This window comes from Euprymna scolopes, chromosome 7 (assembly GCF_053919585.1).
Source record: "Euprymna scolopes isolate OS-2025 chromosome 7, ASM5391958v1, whole genome shotgun sequence".
Lineage (NCBI taxonomy): Eukaryota > Metazoa > Mollusca > Cephalopoda > Sepiida > Sepiolidae > Euprymna > Euprymna scolopes.
The window spans coordinates 155,883,916-155,911,123 of NC_136488.1; the positions used below are offsets into that span (position 1 = coordinate 155,883,916).

Genomic DNA, 27,208 nt, shown 5'->3' on the forward strand with positions numbered 1-27,208 from the left:
TACTATATTATATATATATATATATATATATATATATATATATAATACTGGTATTACCTTGCACGGGTTATAAAATTTATTAATTGCATGTCAACCCATTTATAGTCATTTATGCACAGATGTTGATAAAAAAAGTGTATTTAAATAACAGCAACTAGCGCGACCCGTGGAAATCCCACAATTGTCCTCTTCATCTGTTTTATTTAAAAAATAACGAGCATCCAGCATGAACGGATGCCTCACGATATTGTAAAAATTTTGTTGAAATTGCAACATAATTATTCTGGTTAATGTGAATTCAGAATATCTGAAAGCTTTAACATAATCTTTAAATTATTTTCTTTGGTAATTACAACTTCGGCTATCGGACGATTCGTTCTTTAAAAAAAACGTATGTAAGGTGATAACAAATGAACTTGTCTAAACGTATTATGTAGATGAGTTTTGACTGTACCTAATTACTGAAAGTGTAATGTATGGGTTAACTAAGGGAGAAACAAATAGATTTGGATAATTATGTAAATAAAAATGCTTGAAGTTACCAACCTCTTGAGACAATGGATTCAGGGCATATTGGATATTACATTCACCCACAATGCCTAAGTGTCGGACTACTTTAAGAGCTGTTGTTCGAAGCATGTTATATTCTCGATTGGTTAACGTCTGACTGGGCGCCACAACAATAGATTCACCAGTGTGAATACCAAGTGGGTCAATATTCTCCATGTTGCAAACCTGAATAAAAATAAAATGTTAACTTCAGAAACAAGAACAAATGTCAATTTTAAGGATAAAATCTAAACTCTACATTCTTTGATTATAAAGAACTTGGTTAAAAATAAAAAGCAAAATAAACAAGACATTTAAAGTTTGAGAGTCTATAAAAATTCTATAAAAAAAAAATAAAAAAAATAAAGACATTTAAAAAATAAAAAATAAAAAGCAAAATAAACAAAACATTTGAATTGGTTTGAGAGTCTGGAAAATGGGTCTTTAAACAATATTTTTTCATGGCCGATATACAATGAAGTGTTTAAATAATAAAATATATATAGTTGATATGCCGTCAAATGGGACAGATTCACCCACCCAAATAAGGCAGTTGTACTCCATATAAAGCTTGATAGACTTTTTAGAGAATAGCCCGAGGTGTGAGAAAGAGTTTTGAGTGATAGAGAATAGACTTTACGTAAAGCAGAACGAGCAACGAGTCTCATATGAACTCTTCATAAAAAATTTGATGAGAAAGAAATACCAAGAATTTTCAGAGTCAATTTCTCAAGAGTAGAGCTATCCACGAGAACCACAGAAAAAAAGACAAAAAAAAAAAAAAAAAAAACGAGCCGAGTCTAAACAGAGTTCGAAACAAGCCATTTCGTACTTTAATCCACAACTGAACCCAGATCAACTTAGAAATCAACAGCATTTTTCAACTGATCGCAAGGAGATTGGCGAGAAGAATAGAGAGTGGTATGATCAACGTAGACGTTAATTTTCTGAATATTTTTAAGATCATTGAATATAGCGCTGAGGAACACTAAATTGACAGGAAAAGAGAATGTTATTTCAAAAATCATTACACAAATGTGACAAATATTAGATTATTAAAAATAATTTCTTTCAATTAGAGGATTTTAAAAATAATTTTTTCTTTGTTTAGATTAACTAGACAATTGCTCTCATCTTGAGTGTTATCTGCACAACGTTTTGATTGCTATAACCTCCGACAGGTTACGAAGTTGCCATGTTTTGAGGTAGCTCTTTTTTCCTGCAAATACATACATGACTTCTACACCTGACAAATATCAGAGGTTACATCAATCGAAATGTGCAGATAACATGCAAGATGAGAGCAATTGTCCGATTAATCCAAACCATACAATCATAACTAATTTCTTTTTTGTTTAGATAAACAGGTTATGATGTAAAAAATTAATCAAAAACAAAACTGCCAAAAAGCATTTATTATATAAATATCAAGATGACCATCGAATATAGCTCTGGAACAACAGCATTGGCAGGAAAAGAGATGAAAGAACTTTGATATTTCAAAAATCATTACACAAATGTGACTTTCAGAAAGCATTTCGGTGAAGCAAAGATAAGTAGGTTCAGCAGACGAGCCTCGTTCTGAAAAATCTGAACAGTTGTGACATGTGACACCGGTGCTTCTACCATTATTGACCCTTTGAATGTTGAATGTTACGTTAACTTATCTTGCCTTTGGTTGCAATTATTTTTTTTTTTTTAGCTGCACTTGTTCGTTATGTTTATAAATAAATGTTCGAAATTTTTGAATTTTTAATTAAAAAAAAAAAAAAAATACTTTTAGCTTAACTTTATATTTCACCAGTAATAAATGCTTCTCTACATTAAAAACCGACCTTGTGTCTAACTTGCCCTCGTGGGGAAGCAAGTAAATAGGAAGTAATATGGCGACTGAAAAACGTTTCTCGACCACTATAAAAGCATTACAATACATTTAAACCCTGAAGAATTTCTGCCATGCGCACTTGTTCTAAGTTAACTAGCTACTACTTGTGTTTCAAACTAAAAAAAAAAAAAAGAAAAGAAAGAAAAAAAAAAAAGCGCTTTAAAATAGTAAAAACACTAAAGCTTTTTTCGTTTTGGAAGAGAGGTTTTAGACGCCCCTATTATCCCAAAGAACCAGCTATGTAAACACTTTGCAATATTTTTCAATAATTATTTATAAAAAAATTTTTCTTTACAATCAATTTTTATTTACAATCAATTTTTATTTAAAATTAAGAAATTATTTTCTAAAAATATTTTGTTTATATGTGTTTACATTTTGTTTTTAAGTAAAATTAAGAAATTAATTTTAAAAATATTGTTTATATACATCTTCATTCAAAAGGGTTAATTTTTGGTAGCTTCACCGGTTGTTAACCTAAATTTTCCGAATGTCAAGCACGACGCTCGTCTGTGGGACCTACTTATCTTTGCTTCACTAGCATTTCAATTAGAAAATTATTAAAAATATTATTTTGGTGAAGAATTTTTTTAGATAAGCAGGTTATAATGCTAAAATGATAAAAAACAAAATAACCAAAAAGCTTACAGTAATGCAGTTATTGTAGGCATCCCGCACAACTTCATACTCCACTTCTTTCCATCCTTTTAGCGATTTATCGATAAGGACTTGGCACGTGTGTTTAAAGGCAGTATTAGCCAAGGCCCTCAACTCTTCACCGTTTGCAGCAAATCCTGAACACAAACCACCGAGTGCGTAGGCAGCTCGCAACATTACAGGGTAACCGACCCTGTCAGCAGCTTCAACAGCCTGAAAGAGAAAACAAAATAGAAATTAAAAAAAAAAAAAAAAAAATGGCCGTTTAGAAAACTATACATTTCGGAAATTACAAAAGGCTATTCTAAAAATAATGCCTTCTATCTTTTATTTATTCCACCTGAATGGATTAGAGGAGATTGTGCATGTTCATGGGTTCTCTTTCAACATCGTCCATTAGATATTTTTATCATCCACAATTCTGATTGAACTGATTGAGAAATGCATAGAAAGCATCTTGCCATTCTTTCCAGCTTGTCACTATAGTTCTTATTTAGAATTCAACCCATTAAAAAAACAAAAAAATAAAAACAAGTCGTTATGGTTTATGTACCCGTCACGGAACAAAAATATATTCCAAAAATCATGTAAATTGATCAAGTAGATTAGAATTTTAGATTACAATTTTTATAAGAAAAATTATTTTTAAGTGATTAATGGGAATTTGTAGGCATTACAACAAATCTAGTAACTGAATTATTGGATTATCTCCCTTTGTGGACATTTTTTTCATAATGGCGGGCGAGACAGTTACTTCTCTAGAAATAAAATTGATCAAGTTATGTGATTTTTGGAATATGACATCTTTGTTCAGTGACAGGTATGTATATTACAAATATTTTTCTGTAGTTTTGCTTTTTTTTTAATAAGGTTTAATTCTAAATAAGAACCGAACAAGCTTTGAATAAAAGTTTTTCAGGAGTTTATTTTAGGAAGTGACAAACTTACCGCGTCGACAGTGAAAGCAGCTTCACTTGGAGGAACTTGTTCGTTTATCTCTTCCATTTTCTCAGCAAATATCTTTCGATCTTCTGTCCATTCGATGGCTTCCACCTTTGTGCCGAGTACATTCACTCCATATTTCTCCAAAACACCCAATTTGGTCAGTTCAATGCCACAATTCAAGGCTGTCTGCCCACCAAAAGTTAGCAGTATGCCATCAGGGCGTTCGTTTTTTATGACCTGAAAAAAATTGATAGCTAGTGCATTTTCAAAGATTTTAACGTAAAAAAAAAAAAAAAAAAAAAAAAAAAAAAATCATTTTTTTTTCAAAAATATAGACTTGGTAGAAATGTTTACTTCAAGTGATTTTTAGAAAATAAATTTGTTTTTAGTGCGTGACAAAGTTTAAATATATGACACTTCTTCAAAATATAAATGAAAATTGAATTTCCATTAAAAAACAATGTTATCTATTTAACTGTCATGCTGCTATTAACATTACTGCATTACATAAAACGTACTTTCATGATTCATTGATCTGCCAATAAGAGACTGCAATTACCTCCCTTGTTTATTCTGTTTAGTATTTAAGTAAAACCTGCAATTACTTCAAAAACTATTTTCATTAATTATGTTCTCCTTTACTGTATCTCATAATTTTTTTATATTTTACTAGTTTCAACATGACAATTAAGTTGTTTTTAATTGAAATTCAATATTTCGATATTTGTTCTTATTCCGAAAAAGGATCAATATTTTTCATGCATCATGTTATTGAGAGAGACAAAAACAAAAATTAGGAAAACATAACCTTGGGAAAGGTAGAGACCCCCCCCCCCAAAAAAAAAAAACACCTTACCTCCGTCACATAATCTGCGGTGATTGGCAGGAAATATACTTTCTCAGCCAACCATTTCGATGTTTGGACCGTGGCAATGTTGGGGTTGATTAACACGATCTGGACATTTTCCTCATGAAGGGCCTTTATAGCCTGGAATTCAAACAAGAAAAGGAAATAACATTACAACCTTTTCACATGATTATTAATAGAGTAGTGATTACAAGTTAGAATTCTGTCAGGGCCATTTTCACTGATATCTTCAAGAAAGTTATAAATTCATATATTTTTCCTCTAGCGACAGATTAAATAGAATAAACTAGACTATCAAATATTGGTAGTGCAACTGGTCTATGAAAATTTCAAAATAACATTGTTCACTGCTCATTCCATTATGGTATGCTGGTTCAGATGTAATTTTTTTAAAAAACTTTTTTATTCAACCAATTCAAATTTTACGACTTAGCAAGTCATAGTGTTTTTGTCAGCCATGATTTAATTTGATGAAATAAAAAAAAGCGGGGACAACTTAAATCGATGTGTTGAGATAAAAAGAAAACCAAAAAGCAGCCTTATGTTCAATGCAGTTTAGTAGTAAAATCACTAAAAAATTGTAAATTTGGATTTTTCTTAGTTTTAAAGAAAACTACTTGGTTGATTCTGTGATTTTTGGAATATGACATCTTTGTTCTGTACCGAGTGCGTATATCATACAGATGTTTCTATATTTTTCTTCAAATGCCAATCTGAATAAACATTTTGTACCATCTCAGAAATGATAAGATGGAACAATAAAATTGTCGCCCTAGAAAAGATGACAGGATTCCATTTCCATTTGATGAAAACCAGTTTTCTTTTTATTTGTTGCAGACCATCTACTAGTTGGCCAATTGTGTACAAATCCCAAAAGTGATAGGAACCTTCTATCATGTCTGAAAGTGACACAATGTTCAATGAGCGAGATCGGAGATGTGCCATTATACAACTAATGCTCTCTATCGATTCAAGTTATGACAACAGGACCATTGCCAGCACCCTCAAAATGCTACCTTACATTTCGAAGTCGGCTTGAAAGTCAACACCAAAGTGTACCTGGATGTGCCGAAGAGTGTGGTGATCATCTGGTGCAATCATGTGGCCGCTGGCAGGCCCTGGGTGTGGCAGCAGGACTGTGCCAGCCCACAAGTGCAAAGAGACCCAGGCTTGGCTTCAGAAGGAGTGCTACGAGTTTGCACCTTTCTCTCACTACTCCTCTCCCCTTCTGAACTTGCTAGACTACTTTAGTTATATGTCGAGATCACCAACATGACCTCCCACAACACCAAAGCCAGCTTACCGACACTTGTGGAAAAGGCATGCTCCCAGTTTTGAAACAATATCAAGGCGATGATTGAGGCTGAAGGTGGTTACATTTAATGTCAGCTCTATTACATAATTAAGTTACCTTAATTGATTTTTTACATAAAAGTTTTAAAATAAAGCTGTAGTGTTGTTTTCTTTAGGCGACAAATTTATCGTTTCACTTTGTACACTGATAGGTTGATGATATTGAATTCTTTGAGCCAAAGTAAATGATTTTTCTGTAAAAATATTACCTTTCGCTTGTTTTATATTTACCAAAAGGATTAGACTTAGAAGTTATAAATAAATTGAAATGAAAAAGTAAAATTGAATGATATTACCTGAGAGCCAGAGTAATCAAATTCTCCAGCCTGGCCGATAGATAAACCTCCAGAGCCAAGCAATAAGACCTTCTTGGTCGTACAGATTGGGTTGCTGATAAACTTGAGAGGTTCTGTGATTAAGTCCGCAATAGACACTCTGAAAATGTAAAAGTTATTCAAGTTATTATTCGTAAATATTTTCAGGTAATATGAATTAAATATTGAAAATTTGATTGTTTCATATTCTATACTTGAAACTATCTGAATGTTCTTGGTTTATATAAATATCAAGAAATCTCCAAAATAAATGATTAAAAATGTCATGGCATGTATACATGTTGAGCCCCCCCCCCAAAAAAAAAAAAACAAAAAAGAGAAAAGAAAAATCTGTATTATGCATGTATCCATGTTGGAAAGAAAATGTCGGCCAAATATATTATTTTTACAAAGAAAATCATTTTAAAGCAAATTTAATTATTTTCAATAAGCCATGTTAAGAATGGCTTTCTAAAAATCTTGCAAAAATTCAAATTATTTAGAATTATCTCCCTTATTCCTTCAGCCTGTTTTCAAGATGGCGTGGTGTGATAGTCACTCATTTAAACATAGAATTTGATTTTCATATTTAAAAATAAAAGTATCCATTTACATGATTTTTGGTGTGTAATAGTTTTTGTCACGTATCGACATCATACAGATTTTTCTTTATTTTTATTTTTTACGCAGGAGAGGAGAAGGAGGACTTCTGGATAAGCCCCCTCCTCTTAACCCTTCTATTTTTTTTTTTTCTTTTTATTGCTTTAAAATTTTTAGGGCTCTGAAAGAAAAACATTGTGTTCGAAAAGCCACAAATTAATGCAAAGTGAAATTATGATGAAGCTTTAGGAGCCACCCGATGGTATACAATTTGCAGAAACATTTTTGGTGCTTCTGCAGATTAGTGATCTTTTAAATAAACGCATTTCAGGTGAAAACATTATGTACTCATGTTATATCAAAATTAGAAAATTACAAAAAATTATCTAGTAGAAAAATAATTACAAGTAAAAATTAAATCCATCCAATTATACAAATTAGTGTGGAAGAGTTGTGCAACCAATTCTGTAGGACAAAATGATTTATCTCCCTTGATTTTAATTACAGTCCATTTTTAAATACAGATTGTAATTGTGGCTGATTTTTTGTTAAAAATACATCTAGTACATTTACTGGATCATTTTACGTAATTTTTTTGGAATTTATACTAATTGACACATACATAATTATGTTTCATTGGAAATGTGTTGGTTTAAAATATCACTAATCTACACAAGCACCTTTTAGCAGAGGCTTTTCTTTTTTTTATACAAGTATCATAGAAAGGCTAAAATTCTCGTATTGTGGCAATGCTATTATTAAGCTATGAAACTATGGTCCTGAATTTAACCAAATTTGGCGTGCAAAAATTTTAGGAGAGGAGACAAAATTATTATACTAACAATTTGAAAGACCATCCATATAATACTTTGTCGTTCATTGAAATTATTTGTATTATTCACACTACTTTTATCATCTCAAGCATTATTTTCACAATGTTTCAACCGATGTAATCTCCAAACTTTTACAGGTCTGCAAGCACTTATGGCCTAACAGACGAAGTACCAAGTTCTAAACGAATCTTCCTTAGGTTAACGGTTCAATCCTCAATATCGAATGATACTAATATTACAATTGCCAATCACTTAGAACTTTTATCTGGTCATGGCTGACAGAACGAGAGCATACTACCACCGTGGATTAAATAAAGGGTTTCGTTCAAAATTCTGTACAGATTCCAGATTTCAACAAAATACAACCGAAGGTGCGAGGTTACAAAACGTAAGAATAACACTCAAAATGAGAACAGCAGTTTGTATAATTTCATTTTCCAAGAAACAGTTCCCAGAAGTATCTTGTACAAAATGCCGCAAATATGATAAATAGCAAGACTCGATATCAAATCCTTAAGAGTTTGTAATTTATAATTAATTTGAATCTTTTTGTTTCTAAAGATATAAATAATGATAGTCTTGATATTATACTTGCATTTCAAGTTGGAAAGAAAAAAAACTTAAAATTTGTGACATCACAAAATAGCCTTCCCTATTTAGATCAAACTTTGAAAATCCGACAAGATGGCCGTGTGTGTGTGAACTTACGTGTCATCTTCATCTTTTGCAGCACGAACTTTATTAACAAAGACATCAAACAGCATCTCCAAATCTTCAGGACCTGCTGTGTGCTCTGGGTGAAATTGGACACTAAAAATAAAGTGAAAAAGTTTTAGTTTTTAAGTTAAAAATCAGCAAAAACAAAAGAGGGTTGGGAGGAGTGGGGGGGAGATGAAATAAATTTAAAAAAAAAAAAACTCTCTAAGATAGATTTAGTTTTTGAAATTCTATCAAATTCCAGTATGAAAAATTAAAAACTAAATATTTAGAAACACATAGTTCAATAAATAACCTCAATAATGAAAAGTAGTGAAACTTAAGAATTCTAATCCATTTTTATAATCAAGATCTTTTATTCCTTTTATTAGTTTAGTTACTTTTTGCTAATGACAAAAAAAAAAAAAAAAAAATCTGAAATTGGTATTGTGTGTGAATCTGAAATACAAAAAATGATATATCCCTGTTGAGCATCTGATTTCAATATATTCCAATTAGCATGCTTAAATACTGGAGTCAAGTTACTGAGATGCTATAGTGGATGTTTATGTAAATCAATATTCCCCGCTTGGGGAGAGAGGAGGTTTAATGTTGAAACAAGCGGAGCATGTAAAGTCCCCCATCATGAGGGAAAAATTTACTTTCACCATGACTAATCTTTGTGCAAAATTTAAAAAAAAAAAAATCCAAGGCATGGTTATTGAGAAAAGTGCAAACAAATAAACGGATGATTTTAGGGGCAATTTTACACCTATAATGACCCCTAGGATAGTAATCAGAGTCATCCCAGGAAAATCCATTCTGGCAAAAATGTACTTTTACCATGACTAAGATTTGTGCCAAATTTCAAAAAGTCCAGAGCCTGGTTATTGAGAAAATTGCAAACAAACAAATGGGAGTGAATTACTAGGTCCAATTCCTCCTTTGTTGGAGGGGGAAGGACCTAACAATTCCATTTATGTATATATATATTATAACTGCACACAAATTGCTATTTTTACCTAGTCAAGTTTCATGAATTTCCAACAGTATTAGCGATTTATGCACCAATACTGTAGGATTTGAATGATTCTATAACCACAACGATAGTTATTAGTTCAGTCATATATCTCCAATAACAGATTACAAAAAAAAACTTCTCACCTAAAAAATGGTTTTGTCTCATGGATGATACCTTCATTAGTTCCATCATTCTCATTAGTGAAAAGTGGACGCCAACCATCAGGAAGGCTTTCAGTATTTACAGCAAAACCATGATTTTGAGTTGTGATGAAACAGCGTTTAGTGTCATGATGTGTGCATGGTTGATTGTGACCTCGGTTTCCATATCTGAAGACAAAACAAACATACAAAAATAAATAAATAAAATAAAAAAATCAAGGGAGCATTTATTACCAACAATTGTTCAAGAATCTTTACTATTTAAAAATAAAAATTGAACTCAAATTCAATCATTACAGTATTGTTTAGTCATTAAATTATTAACCATATTCTTATAAAACTTTAATTTGGTTTTTATTTAGAATTGGACTGACTGAATAGAAAAAATAAATAAATCTTTACGATGTAAGTACTTGTCACAAAACGAAGAGGTCATATTCCAAAAATCATGTAACTTGATGAAGTAGTTGTTTTTTTGGGTTTTTTCCCCAAAAAAGAAAATCAAATTCTATGATCTTTTACAATTGTTTATAAGAGGGCAGCTCAATATGAACTATCAAATTTTAAAAGTTAGAAATGACTATTATAGCTGACAGTTTAAATGCTTTCAAATTTTGAAGGGTCGTAAAGTAGCTCAATTTTTTATTTTCAATGAATTAAGATGGCTGACTTGTTTTGAATAAACTGAAATTTCCTAATAAAACTAAACTTTTAAAATAATTTTATTTTAATTGCATTTTTGAATTCAATAATATATAAAAATATGCAATGTCACAAGCAACATGCACGAAAAGTGGTCGCACAATTTAATAGAAATTGATAGAATTATTAACTTGATTTAAACAGGGTTAGATTGTTTGATGCATATTTAGGATTACACCTTGTTAAAAAAAAAAAAAAAAAAAAAAAAAAAATGCAGAAAAATCTTTAACGACACAGAACTAAGATGTCATATTCCAAAAATCACAAATTGATCAAGTATTTTTTTTTTTTAAATTAAGAAAATAAATTTTACGAGGAAGTGAGGAAGAGACTGGAAGTCAGGTTTTAAATTTTCCCAAAATTCAAGTGCGGCAATTCGACTACGGAGATTTTGTATTTAAAAGAAGTTATTAATTGGTAAAAAATTGTAAAAATTGATTTCCTAATTTAAAAAGAACCGTGACAAGTACATATATCAAAGATTTTTTCTTTTTTTTTTTTTTTTAAATCAAGTGTAATTCTAAATAAGCACCGATTGTTCTTATTTCAACCACAACCAGAAAAAACAATATTATGAACATGCTTAATTTATGGAATTTGGCCGACAGAATGACAACAATCTACCTCTGTGGAAAAAATAAAGGGATCAGCTTGAAATTTTGTACAGGTTTCAGAGTAATAATGAATTCGTGGCCTTGCATTATAACCAGGATGAGAATAAGAGTTTGAACTAAAGCATAAAATTCAAATTTAATGGAAATCAGCTAAATTTAAAAATGACTAGGGAGCGGGGAGTATTATGTTCAATAATAGGCAAGATGTAAACATTAAATTTTTGGTAAATATAAAACCCAGATACTCACTTCATTTTAAAAGTGGTAGCACCTGCTGCTAAAGCAAGAAGCTGGTGCCCTAAGCAAATACCAAAAATTGGTTTGGGTGGCTCACATTTCATTACTCTTTGGAGGTTTTTAATTGTATCCGTGCACATTTCTGGATCGCCAGGACCATTGCTGATAAACAGACCATCATATTCTGCCAACAAATAGAAGACATTTTTAAGTAGCAGGTTTTAATTTGGCAGCTAAGTGGTTAATGACACAAACTGAGAACCTGTGTGCCAAGTTTGAATCCAGTTGTATTGTACAGAAACACTTTCAAACTCACATTTGACCTTGTCTCTAACCTGGGCAGGAGGTAAATAAAAGTTAACTTTCAAAAGGCAAAGACTAGATGAATAATATACAAATAAATTGAATTTTCATAATTGCAGTACATTTTTGAAGGCTTTCAAACAATTTTGGTGTCTGACAGCCTAGCAGTTATTCAACAGTTTATAAGGAGTCTTCATATTTTTATTTATTTATACAGTATATAAAGCTGAAAATAGCAATTATTTTTACACAAAAAAAATTTAGTTCTTGTCCAAGATTCCTTCTATATCAAACAAAAATAAAGAAATCTGTACAATCTAGTTACTCATGACAGAATTAAAATATCATATTCCAAAAATTATATAAATTGATCAAGTAGTTTTATTTTTATATTATTCAAAATTATTTGATCAATTTACATGATTTTTTTTTTAATATATTTTTGTTCACGGGTATAAACATCATACATTTTTTTAAAATTTTTGTTTTTCATTAGAGAAGTAATTTTGGACAATAACTGACAATTTTTTAATATAATAAAAAACTATACTAATTTATTTCAGGAGAAATAATAAATTATACCTATCTATCAATACCTTACATTGTTAAGCTAACTTTGTCACATGATCGAATTAACCAATCAGCATCTTTTCATTTCATCATCTCTGTCAGTCCTACCTCAATCTACTGCACTTGGCAAATCATATTTACACTTAATTTTAAAAACAGTGATGCAAAGTAAAATTTAACATTGGTATATTTTATAAAAAGTTCCTCTTTATTTATTTACTGCCATCGAGGCTCATAGTGCAGTGGATAGAGATATTGAATCTTTACGGTTCCAGGTGAGCATAGTCTGAAGATAGCAGTTTCAATCCTACCCAAAGCAGGCCAGAGGATTAGTTGGCCAAAAACGTGGTGAAACAACAACTACGGAAGGCAGTAATTACTGAGGATACAATTAAAGACTCAACATTCCTAGTCTGCCTGAAGGAATAGTTGGCCAAAATGTTGTGAAATAACTATGAAGATGAAGATAACAGTCCGCAAATAAATAAATATATAAATTATTCATCTGAAAGGATTCCAACAATAAAAAAATAAGTTTCTCCCTAATTGATATTTTAAAACATTTAGATTTTTCAGCATTGTTCAAGACAGAGCTATTATTAAAAGCACACATAAAATTAAGAAAAAAAAAAAAATGTTTTTAATAGCAAGAAAATTTATATTTGAAAATGGAGATTTTTTTTTGGGGAAAAAAAACAAAAAAAAACCCTCAAAATGAACTGTGAATTAAGTGAAAGTAGATGGGGGGGGGTTAACTCACCTGAAGGGTCAAATGGATAATCCCAGGGTACAACTTTGACAGAAACGCCACGGTTACATAAGCACCTAATTTGGTTGTATTTCATGCCACAATCAACGACAAGTATTTTGATATCACCATCAACATTATATTCAACAGGTTCCTTGAATAAAAAAATTAATATATTTCAGAATATTTAATATATTTGAAATTAATAGAACTATAAATACTGGTCTTAGTTGTATAGGGAAATCTTTTAAATATATAATTTTATATAATTATCTTTAATCACTGAGTATATCTATTTTTCCTCCATTTAATTGGAATATTTAGTAATATTTCTAAAAATCTCATAGAAAATTAGTCGCTTTATCATTTATCAATAATTTTCATCCTCAAAAATTTTTAGTCAATCATCACAGCATGCTGTTAAAATGTAATTCCTTTCATAAAATACTTTGTCAGAGTCTGAAATATTAAAAAAAAAAAAAAAAAAAGAAAAAAAAAAAGAAATGTAACTTTGTATTTATCCATACAGTTACTTCCCCTTGAAACAAAAAGTTTAAAGACAAAATCATATTTTCTAAAAAAAAAAAAAAAAAAAAAAAAAAAAAAAAAATCTTTCATCAGCATTTTAAATATGGTACAATTCTCATCAAGTTATAAATGAGGGAATTAAAAACAATGTTATTAAATATCATTGAATTACTATCGCTAAGCACCAAAATTTCAGATTATAAAATTCATTCCATTATTTTCTTTTCAACAACTAAACTAATCCTGTTTTTTTATAGGAAGTAACTCAGGTTGTTTGAAGATATTGTGTTCCAGAGAGGAAACGCACCTGACATTGATGTTCTTTGTTTTTCTACTTCCTTTTGCAAAACTTAATTATGTTCTGCAAAACAACCCCCCCCCCAATTTTCTTTTTCTATCTCTCCCACTTCCTGACTAGTTTCCTAACTTAAAGGTACCAAACATTAATACTGTAACCCTTTTCCCTTTCCTATTGCAAAACTTATATTCTGCAGGACAGGGAACAAAAAAAAAACCCGATAAAATCCACTATAAAACAACCAAACGAACACTACAAACTAGCGACTCAAGATACAAAGAGCTTGACAAATAAAAACTTACAAAATAACTGGATGCAACATGAATACTATTTCCCAAATAACTGTATTCAGCATTAAATAATCCGAAAAGAGTTAATATGCCATAAAAAAAAAAAAAAAAAAAAAAAACAACCAAACCAAACCTTGGAAGTATCTGTGCAGATTAAGCTTGCATAGCAAACAAACAAAAAGTTGTCTAAAACCTAAACTGCTGTAACAATAGTTAACTATGCAAAACAAGATTAGGAAATGGGGGTTATGCGGCTGAGAATAGCACAATACGGCAAAAAATCAGCAACTCTCCAGTTTTGTCTTCAACAATAGGCAGACATGTTTTCAAAGGATTTGTTCCCGAAACTATAGGAAGGCAGGAGCTTATTGGAGGGAAGGCAAAATGCAATAATGTAGATTTGTTACATATATGTATGAGCTTACTATATACATAAAAAAAAAAAGATGTTCATAAGTGATATCATTTACTGTTATTATCTTACCTTGATTGATACCTGTTGAACTAAATCATCTTTGTTAGGGTCCCTGAATAAAACGGCAGCAGGGTCAGTGCCTTCAAGAATCACCTGAGAAGAAACATGAAAAATATATAAAAAGTTTTCTCTCTTAAAGTGCAACATTTCTATTAGCTGTAGTATTTCTTGAGAGAGAGAGAAAGAGAGCAGTATAGTATATATGACACAACCATTTAGACTGAGGGCATATGCTGGCTTTTGTATCTTATTTGCACCAAAGTTTTTTTTTTTTTTTTTTTTTTTAAATTAGAAAATTTTTTCTTTTTCTTTTTAATCTCTGGTGATTATTTCTATGATTCTTTGGAACGTATGCATACACACATTATCTCAATATCCATATTAAATGTTACTAGCAGAACCCATGGAAATTCCACGGTCGTTGAAAATTTTTAAAACACATAAATTGAATAGAAAATATAATAAAACAAATAATGACAAATTTAAAATAATTTTTTAGCAAATTCTCTTTTTTTTTTTTTTTAAACCTTTTTAATGCTAAAAAGAATGGATTTAAAAAAGTTTAGATTTTTTTTTTTTTTTTTCAATGAAAATTTAAAACATTTTTTCTGAATAATTTTTTTATATAAATTATGAAGATGTCAATTCACTTGCACATTTTTTTTGTTTAAAAAAGAAAAAAATTATAAAAAAAAAATTAGTCTCCTCTCAACATGACTTTTTTTTTTTTTGTTTTTTTTAATTATAAACATTTAAAACCGTAAACAAACAGCCATTTTTTGTAAAAACTTTTGGAGAGGAAATGGTTTTAATGATTTTAACTAATAAAGAGCGACTATAAAGAAGAGTAATTCGTTTCTCATTAATGTTTGCGATGATGGCTTTATTTTGTGAGACTGGACGTACGGACAAGTAAATTAATATTTAGATAACTTTTCAGTATTTACTTAAAAAGTGCTCAATATGCAAGTAGAGCTAGATAGTAAGTTATGAAAATATATTTATGCTAATTAAACTACACTTCATCTCTCTAGCCTGGCGATTCTCTATGTGGGTTGAAATGTGTAGCTTAATTGTTATGCATTTTGTGGTAAAAATAAAGATTTTTTCTGCAAAATACATACCAAAATATTCCCTAATTTTGGGTATGGAATAAAGGAATTCCATTTTAGTTGCCCTAATTAGATATTTACAAGTAACTTGTTCTTATTAACTTTCTATCAAATACTGCCCCCCCCCACCACTTTTTATAAATCTGTTACAGTCTAAGATAAGCACAAGATTCAAAATACTGTATCATAAACAAATGGGAATAGTATCACAAGCTGTAAATACCATTTAACCTGTAGTTGGAGAAAAAGAGAAAGATGAAAACGAGACCAGATTGGATTTGACTTTGCAAACAATTTAATCAGAGCTCAATGGCTGACCTAATGGGTCACATTTCTTTTCTTATAGTAAAAATAAATTGCTCCATGAAAATAGTAGCATTAACTTTTGATGAGAGAAAGGAGAAGAGAAAATACTCTTGAATGAGTAAAAAACAATGTAAAAATCTTACTTTTCCCAGAAGTGTTCCCTTTTCTCTTATCCTTTTGGTGAGGGCTCTTGTGTCAATCCCTGGAAAAGGAAATCAAAGCATGAATGATATAAAGGATTGAATGGAGAAAACAATTCAGAATTTGTTTGCAAGAAATAAATTCAATGCAAGTTTGAAAAATCAAAAGTTAAAAAAATAAGATCAGAATAAGTTTTGAAAAAAAAATAAATAAATAACATTGTTATATGTACATATAACAAAGAAAATATAAAAAACTTGCACAAACTGATCAAGATGTTTTATTAAAATAAAAAACAAACAAAAAACAAATTGATGTCATTTTGTCAGAACAAAAGATAATTGCAAATAATTCAAACTTTTGCAAAATTTTAGAGAGCTATTCTTACTAAAGGGTGGTGACATTAAAAAAAAAAACGTAAAGTTGTTTAAAAATGATTTTCTTTATAAAAATAAAACTATTTGATCAATTGACACAATTTTTATTGTACAATATATTTTTTGGAGGTGGGTGTTAATTGACAAGTGTTGTAAATTTAAATGTTTTGGGGCCTTATTACACAGTATTCATTGGACAATTTAAAACAATTTTACTAGTCCACAAATTTTTAGATTAACATTGATACATTAATCTTACTTTTAACCAATCATGAACATAAATACGCATTTTAAAAAACTTCATCCGAAGTTAAAAATAGTTATAGGCTTTCAATTTAATGGAGATTAGCAAGATTTTAAACAAGTTTCAGATGTCAGTAATAATTAAAAAAAAAAAAACAGTTTCAAACACTGCTGCTGAAGAGAACTATGCTGACATAACTCAATCAAAACCCTTGTTGTCAGATGAACAAATATTTACAGGTCAACCAATTATTTTATCCTTTACGGAGGTGCTATTAATTCTTGTATAATCTCATTCACCTTTCAACAATCTGACGCATTCCGCAAGCAAGCAGTATTATCAGAGTTTTTGTATCATATCCATATGTAATAAAAACCTAAATTTACATAAACACAGACACATGAAGAGGGAGAGTTGGTTGGTTGTTTCATGGCATATCAACCCTTTTTAAGTTATTTAATGCCGAATCCAGTGATTTTGAAGAAAAAGTTTTTAATAGAATATATGTTTATTTTTTTCAAGTCAGTTTCTATTTAACCCATAGTTGGGGCCCTAACAGGTACTACCACTCCGGGTCAAAGTGGACCTGGGAGCAATGGCAATTAAGAGGTGGCTCCACACTCCCCAAAGCCCGCAAGCTGGGGCCTTACCACCGGATATAGCTTAAGGTCATATCCAGGAACGAAGAGGGAGGGAGATGAATCTGAGCTGGCTAGGAGATCATGGAAATAATGATTTCAGAAACACTCTGAAGATCCCAGTTTTATTTTTTTGTTACCACAAAATGTCAGAACAATTATAGACACTTAACAGCTACAAGATGTAAAAAAACGTAAACAGATTCCGGTGAATTAATTTAGTTCAAACTTAAAAACTTTACTTGGACTGAATACTGTTAGATTTGAAAAAAATTACCTTCTTACAAAATTCATTGAATAAATGTTGGACATTTCATTTTAATCAGATGATTCAAACAGTTTACAAAAATGTCTTAATTCACGCTTAATATGATAGATTTGGAGCAAGATCATCTTTCATGCTGCAAGTGTACACACACTAACGTATTAAAAAAAATTTTAAATAAAAATTACAAAGAAAGAAAATCTACATTAGTAAGAATCACATCACTAGAAATATTTTAATTAGTGAATTTGAGATTTCGAGAAGAGTAATTTGTATATTTTCATTTATTTGCGGACTATTATCCTCATCTCCATAGTTGTTGTTTCACGTTTTGGCAAACTATTCCTCTGGCCTTTGTTACGTTAACCACAATGGGATAGGGATGCAGAATCACTCAACTGTATCTTCAGTAATTACTGCCTTCCATGGTTGTTGTTGTCTCACCACATTTTGGCCAACTAATTCTCTGGCCAGGTTTGGGTAGGATTGAAACTGCCATCTTCAGACAATGCTCACCTGAAACTGTAGAGATTCAACGTTTCTATTCACTGCGCTAAAGTTGGCCAGAGGATTAATCGGCCAAAACGACAACTATGGAAGGCAGTAGTTACTGAGGATACAATTAAGAGACTCAGCATTCCTATCCCGTCACGGTTTACCACTTGATGAAGGCCAGAGGAATAGTTGACCAAAGCTTCATGAAAGAACTATAAAGACGAGGATAATAGTCCGCAAATAAAAATAGAAATATTTTGATTGATTGATGCCAGCTATATCAATAACTTCAAATGTATTGAACTAAACACAAAAAAAAAACTTTTCAAAAGTGCTTAATACATATATAGGCGTTTCTGGAAAAAAAAAAAAAAAAAAAAAAAAGAAAGTTCCTTACCAGTTATTGCTGGAATTCCTTGCTCTTGGAGCCAGTCAGCTAGTGACCTAACTGCACTCCAGTGACTGTGGTCAGAAGTTAATTCACCCACAATCAGTGCCGATACATGGATTTTGAAAGACTCAAACCAAAATGGGAGTCCATATTCATCTTTCTTGTTATCAGGGATACCATAGTTGCCAATCAGTGGGTATGTAAGAACAAGGATTTGTGACTTGTATGAAGGGTCTGTCAAAGATTCGGGGTACCCCACCATTCCAGTTTGAAAAACTAAAAAAGAAAAGAAAAATGAACATGAATAAAAAAATTCTAGCATATATAGTCCAGTATATCATTTTAGAATAGTATTTTTCTTTTTTTCAATTTTTATTTAAGCTGGGGACGGGGCATCCCACTGGATGCTAGACCATCTGCTATATTATACATTCCTACAGAAATCTTTTCAAGATCCCAACCCCACCTCTCAAATGCAATTGCTTGAATTTCACTTGCAATTAGCATATTTGTCAGATCCTGAAATTCTTCCCCACAAGTTCAGTTGTTCCTGTAATTACTGGAATGACAGATCTTCCTAAAAGATTCCAGTTTCTTTTTCTGTCTTACATAAGACCTTGGTATTTTAGCTTTTTCCCCTCTTAGCTCTGACCAACCCAGTATCACTGAACACTAACTTCTAAGGTTACTTTTTTTTTTTTTTTTTAATTTTCTTATTTTGTGGTGGTGGGGATGAAGCACTCCATCAGATGCCAGATATACATTCACTATCTCTTACACTCACACCAGGAGCTCTTTCCAAGATCGTATATTATTGTGTCCGTCATGTTAAACTAGAATAAAAAAAAATATAAAAAAATTATGAAATTTTATTTCCAGTTATTTTGAAATTTTTAACAAATGTAAACAAGAGAAACTACGCAGGCCTCAGCTCAACTTTTCTGAATAGTTGAATATTGGTGAAACTCAATGGAAACTAAAAGCTTGGAGAACAGAGATATGAATAAAAAACATTTTTTTTTAAATAAACATTCCCAGAATGCACTTTTTTCTCATGCATTACAACATGATCATTCTTTTAAAAAGCTAGACTCATTCAATTCAGGAAAAAAAAAAAAAAAAAAAAAAAATTTCAACAACTTAAATCAGTACTCATAAATTGTAACAATTAAAGAACGTAATAATTTCTACAATTTATCTCCTTTAAATCATCAAACTTATATTAACAGAACTAATTTAAACCCTGGTTAGGTAGTTATTTTTACATAAAAAAATAATGTTGATATAATTCATAAATAAAGAAATTGTTTGTTTCATCCAGTTCAGCAGAAACTAGTCCAGTCAGTTTTTTTTTTTTTTTTTAATTTTTGAAAAATTGGTGCAGTAGAGACAAATCCTATCACAGCCTTTCCAAAAATAAATTAGAAAAATTTATATACAACATATTTAGAAGGATCATTAATATGCGACATATTTAGAAGGATCATTTATTAATATGCGACACATTTAGAAAGATCATTTATTAATATGCAACATATTTAGAAAGATCATTTATTAATATGCAACATATTTAGAAAGATCATTTATTAATATGCAACATATTTAGAAAGATCATTTATTAATATGCAACATATTTAGAAAGATCATTTATTAATATGCAACATATTTAGAAAGATCATTTATTAATATGCAACATATTTAGAAAGATCATTTATTAATATGCAACATATTTAGAAAGATCATTTATTAATATGCAACATATTTAGAAAGATCATTTATTAATATGCAACATATTTAGAAAGATCATTTATTAATATGCAACATATTTAGAAAGATCATTTATTAATATGCAACATATTTAGAAAGATCATTTATTAATATGCAACATATTTAGAAAGATCATTTATTAATATGCAACATATTTAGAAAGATCATTTATTAATATGCAACATATTTAGAAAGATCATTTATTAATATGCAACATATTTAGAAGGATCATTTATTAATATGCAACATATTTAGAAGGATCATTTATTAATATGCGACATATTTAGAAGGATCATTAATATGCGACATATTTAGAAAGATCATTTATTAATATGCAACATATTTAGAAGGATCATTTATTAATATGCAACATATTTAGAAGGATCATTAATATGCGACATATTTAGAAGGATCATTTATTAATATGCAACATATTTAGAAAGATCATTTATTAATATGCAACATATTTAGAAGGATCATTTATTAATATGCAACATATTTAGAAGGATCATTAATATGCGACATATTTAGAAGGATCATTAATATGCGACATATTTAGAAAGATCATTTATTAATATGCAACATATTTAGAAGGATCATTAATATGCGACATATTTAGAAAGATCATTTATTAATATGCGACATATTTAGAAGGATCATTAATATGCGACATATTTAGAAAGATCATTTATTAATATGCAACATATTTAGAAAGATCATTTATTAATATGCAACATATTTAGAAGGATCATTTATTAATATGCAACATATTTAGAAGGATCATTAATATGCGACATATTTAGAAGGATCATTAATATGCGACATATTTAGAAAGATCATTTATTAATATGCAACATATTTAGAAAGATCATTTATTAATATGCAACATATTTAGAAGGATCATTTATTAATATGCGACATATTTAGAAGGATCATTTATTAATATGCAACATATTTAGAAAGATCATTTATTAATATGCAACATATTTAGAAGGATCATTTATTAATATGCAACATATTTAGAAAGATCATTTATTAATATGCAACATATTTAGAAAGATCATTTATTAATATGCGACATATTTAGAAAGATCATTTATTAATATGCAACATATTTAGAAAGATCATTTATTAATATGCAACATATTTAGAAAGATCATTTATTAATATGCAACATATTTAGAAAGATCATTTATTAATATGCAACATATTTAGAAAGATCATTTATTAATATGCAACATATTTAGAAAGATCATTTATTAATATGCAACATATTTAGAAAGATCATTTATTAATATGCAACATATTTAGAAAGATCATTTATTAATATGCAACATATTTAGAAAGATCATTTATTAATATGCGACATATTTAGAAAGATCATTTATTAATATGCAACATATTTAGAAAGATCATTTATTAATATGCAACATATTTAGAAAGATCATTTATTAATATGCAACATATTTAGAAAGATCATTTATTAATATGCAACATATTTAGAAAGATCATTTATTAATATGCAACATATTTAGAAGGATCATTTATTAATATGCAACATATTTAGAAGGATCATTAATATGCGACATATTTAGAAGGATCATTAATATGCAACATATTTAGAAGGATCATTTATTAATATGCAACATATTTAGAAAGATCATTTATTAATATGCAACATATTTAGAAAGATCATTTATTAATATGCAACATATTTAGAAAGATCATTTATTAATATGCAACATATTTAGAAAGATCATTTATTAATATGCAACATATTTAGAAAGATCATTTATTAATATGCAACATATTTAGAAAGATCATTTATTAATATGCAACATATTTAGAAGGATCATTTATTAATATGCAACATATTTAGAAGGATCATTAATATGCGACATATTTAGAAGGATCATTAATATGCGACATATTTAGAAGGATCATTTATTAATATGCGACATATTTAGAAGGATCATTTATTAATATGCAACATATTTAGAAGGATCATTTATTAATATGCAACATATTTAGAAAGATCATTTATTAATATGCAACATATTTAGAAAGATCATTTATTAATATGCAACATATTTAGAAAGATCATTTATTAATATGCAACATATTTAGAAGGATCATTTATTAATATGCGACATATTTAGAAGGATCATTTATTAATATGCAACATATTTAGAAAGATCATTTATTAATATGCAACATATTTAGAAAGATCATTTATTAATATGCAACATATTTAGAAGGATCATTTATTAATATGCAACATATTTAGAAGGATCATTTATTAATATGCAACATATTTAGAAAGATCATTTATTAATATGCAACATATTTAGAAAGATCATTTATTAATATGCAACATATTTAGAAAGATCATTTATTAATATGCAACATATTTAGAAGGATCATTTATTAATATGCAACATATTTAGAAGGATCATTAATATGCGACATATTTAGAAGGATCATTTATTAATATGCAACATATTTAGAAAGATCATTTATTAATATGCAACATATTTAGAAAGATCATTTATTAATATGCAACATATTTAGAAAGATCATTTATTAATATGCGACATATTTAGAAGGATCATTTATTAATATGCAACATATTTAGAAAGATCATTTATTAATATGCAACATATTTAGAAAGATCATTTATTAATATGCAACATATTTAGAAAGATCATTTATTAATATGCAACATATTTAGAAGGATCATTAATATGCGACATATTTAGAAGGATCATTTATTAATATGCAACATATTTAGAAGGATCATTTATTAATATGCAACATATTTAGAAAGATCATTTATTAATATGCAACATATTTAGAAGGATCATTAATATGCAACATATTTAGAAGGATCATTTATTAATATGCAACATATTTAGAAAGATCATTTATTAATATGCAACATATTTAGAAAGATCATTTATTAATATGCGACATATTTAGAAAGATCATTTATTAATATGCAACATATTTAGAAAGATCATTTATTAATATGCAACATATTTAGAAAGATCATTTATTAATATGCAACATATTTAGAAGGATCATTTATTAATATGCAACATATTTAGAAAGATCATTTATTAATATGCAACATATTTAGAAAGATCATTTATTAATATGCAACATATTTAGAAGGATCATTAATATGCGACATATTTAGAAGGATCATTTATTAATATGCAACATATTTAGAAGGATCATTTATTAATATGCAACATATTTAGAAGGATCATTTATTAATATGCAACATATTTAGAAAGATCATTTATTAATATGCAACATATTTAGAAAGATCATTTATTAATATGCAACATATTTAGAAGGATCATTAATATGCGACATATTTAGAAGGATCATTTATTAATATGCAACATATTTAGAAAGATCATTTATTAATATGCGACATATTTAGAAGGATCATTTATTAATATGCAACATATTTAGAAAGATCATTTATTAATATGCAACATATTTAGAAAGATCATTTATTAATATGCAACATATTTAGAAGGATCATTAATATGCGATATATTTAGAAGGATCATTTATTAATATGCAACATATTTAGAAGGATCATTTATTAATATGCAACATATTTAGAAGGATCATTTATTAATATGCAACATATTTAGAAGGATCATTTATTAATATGCAACATATTTAGAAAGATCATTTATTAATATGCAACATATTTAGAAAGATCATTTATTAATATGCAACATATTTAGAAGGATCATTAATATGCGACATATTTAGAAGGATCATTTATTAATATGCAACATATTTAGAAGGATCATTTATTAATATGCAACATATTTAGAAAGATCATTTATTAATATGCAACATATTTAGAAAGATCATTTATTAATATGCAACATATTTAGAAGGATCATTAATATGCGACATATTTAGAAGGATCATTTATTAATATGCAACATATTTAGAAAGATCATTTATTAATATGCGACATATTTAGAAGGATCATTTATTAATATGCAACATATTTAGAAAGATCATTTATTAATATGCAACATATTTAGAAAGATCATTTATTAATATGCAACATATTTAGAAGGATCATTTATTAATATGCAACATATTTAGAAGGATCATTTATTAATATGCAACATATTTAGAAAGATCATTTATTAATATGCAACATATTTAGAAAGATCATTTATTAATATGCGACATATTTAGAAGGATCATTAATATGCGACATATTTAGAAGGATCATTTATTAATATGCAACATATTTAGAAGGATCATTTATTAATATGCAACATATTTAGAAGGATCATTTATTAATATGCAACATATTTAGAAAGATCATTTATTAATATGCAACATATTTAGAAAGATCATTTATTAATATGCAACATATTTAGAAAGATCATTTATTAATATGCAACATATTTAGAAAGATCATTTATTAATATGCAACATATTTAGAAAGATCATTTATTAATATGCAACATATTTAGAAAGATCATTTATTAATATGCAACATATTTAGAAGGATCATTAATATGCGACATATTTAGAAGGATCATTTATTAATATGCAACATATTTAGAAAGATCATTTATTAATATGCAACATATTTAGAAAGATCATTTATTAATATGCAACATATTTAGAAAGATCATTTATTAATATGCAACATATTTAGAAAGATCATTTATTAATATGCAACATATTTAGAAAGATCATTTATTAATATGCAACATATTTAGAAAGATCATTTATTAATATGCAACATATTTAGAAAGATCATTTATTAATATGCAACATATTTAGAAAGATCATTTATTAATATGCAACATATTTAGAAGGATCATTAATATGCGACATATTTAGAAGGATCATTTATTAATATGCAACATATTTAGAAAGATCATTTATTAATATGCGACATATTTAGAAGGATCATTTATTAATATGCAACATATTTAGAAAGATCATTTATTAATATGCAACATATTTAGAAAGATCATTTATTAATATGCAACATATTTAGAAAGATCATTTATTAATATGCAACATATTTAGAAGGATCATTAATATGCGACATATTTAGAAGGATCATTTATTAATATGCAACATATTTAGAAGGATCATTTATTAATATGCAACATATTTAGAAAGATCATTTATTAATATGCAACATATTTAGAAAGATCATTTATTAATATGCAACATATTTAGAAGGATCATTAATATGCGACATATTTAGAAGGATCATTTATTAATATGCAACATATTTAGAAGGATCATTTATTAATATGCAACATATTTAGAAAGATCATTTATTAATATGCAACATATTTAGAAAGATCATTTATTAATATGCAACATATTTAGAAGGATCATTAATATGCGACATATTTAGAAGGATCATTTATTAATATGCAACATATTTAGAAGGATCATTTATTAATATGCAACATATTTAGAAAGATCATTTATTAATATGCAACATATTTAGAAAGATCATTTATTAATATGCAACATATTTAGAAGGATCATTTATTAATATGCAACATATTTAGAAGGATCATTTATTAATATGCGACATATTTAGAAGGATCATTTATTAATATGCAACATATTTAGAAGGATCATTTATTAATATGCAACATATTTAGAAGGATCATTTATTAAAATGCAACATATTTAGAAAGATCATTTATTAATATGCAACATATTTAGAAAGATCATTTATTAATATGCAACATATTTAGAAGGATCATTAATATGCGACATATTTAGAAGGATCATTTATTAATATGCAACATATTTAGAAGGATCATTTATTAATATGCAACATATTTAGAAGGATCATTTATTAATATGCAACATATTTAGAAGGATCATTTATTAATATGCAACATATTTAGAAAGATCATTTATTAATATGCAACATATTTAGAAGGATCATTTATTAATATGCGACATATTTAGAAGGATCATTAATATGCGACATATTTAGAAAGATCATTTATTAATATGCAACATATTTAGAAAGATCATTTATTAATATGCGACATATTTAGAAGGATCATTTATTAATATGCAACATATTTAGAAGGATCATTTATTAATATGCAACATATTTAGAAGGATCATTTATTAATATGCAACATATTTAGAAAGATCATTTATTAATATGCAACATATTTAGAAGGATCATTTATTAATATGCAACATATTTAGAAAGATCATTTATTAATATGCAACATATTTAGAAAGATCATTTATTAATATGCGACATATTTAGAAGGATCATTAATATGCGACATATTTAGAAAGATCATTTATTAATATGCGACATATTTAGAATGATCATTTATTAATATGCAACATATTTAGAAGGATCATTAATATGCGACATATTTAGAAAGATCATTTATTAATATGCAACATATTTAGAAGGATCATTAATATGCAACATATTTAGAAAGATCATTTATTAATATGCGACATATTTAGAAAGATCATTTATTAATATGCAACATATTTAGAAGGATCATTAATATGCGACATATTTAGAAAGATCATTTATTAATATGCGACATATTTAGAATGATCATTAATATGCGACATATTTAGAAAGATCATTTATTAATATGCGACATATTTAGAATGATCATTTATTAATATGCAACATATTTAGAAAGATCATTTATTAATATGCAACATATTTAGAAGGATCATTAATATGCGACATATTTAGAAGGATCATTTATTAATATGCAACATATTTAGAAGGATCATTTATTAATA

The 27,208-nt window shown here is 28.1% G+C and overlaps 1 protein-coding gene across 8 annotated transcripts in view; it reads right to left on the minus strand.

The window, feature by feature from the left end:
• LOC145280086 (multifunctional protein CAD-like) overlaps positions 1-27,208 on the minus strand; it is a 181,194-nt gene that overhangs the window by 106,819 nt on the left and 47,167 nt on the right. For all 8 annotated transcript variants that reach the window (XM_080131792.1, XM_080131798.1, XM_080131799.1 and 5 more), the window contains exons 2-13: positions 18,623-18,892; positions 16,209-16,267; positions 14,657-14,740; positions 13,069-13,210; positions 11,448-11,619; positions 9,865-10,050; positions 8,713-8,814; positions 6,554-6,692; positions 4,893-5,024; positions 4,040-4,273; positions 3,083-3,304; positions 547-735 (exon numbers count right to left, since the gene is read on the minus strand). In XM_080131792.1, the coding sequence (XP_079987918.1) occupies positions 547-735; positions 3,083-3,304; positions 4,040-4,273; positions 4,893-5,024; positions 6,554-6,692; positions 8,713-8,814; positions 9,865-10,050; positions 11,448-11,619; positions 13,069-13,210; positions 14,657-14,740; positions 16,209-16,267; positions 18,623-18,892 (1,931 nt within the window). The remainder of the gene's footprint in view (positions 1-546; positions 736-3,082; positions 3,305-4,039; positions 4,274-4,892; positions 5,025-6,553; positions 6,693-8,712; positions 8,815-9,864; positions 10,051-11,447; positions 11,620-13,068; positions 13,211-14,656; positions 14,741-16,208; positions 16,268-18,622; positions 18,893-27,208) is intronic.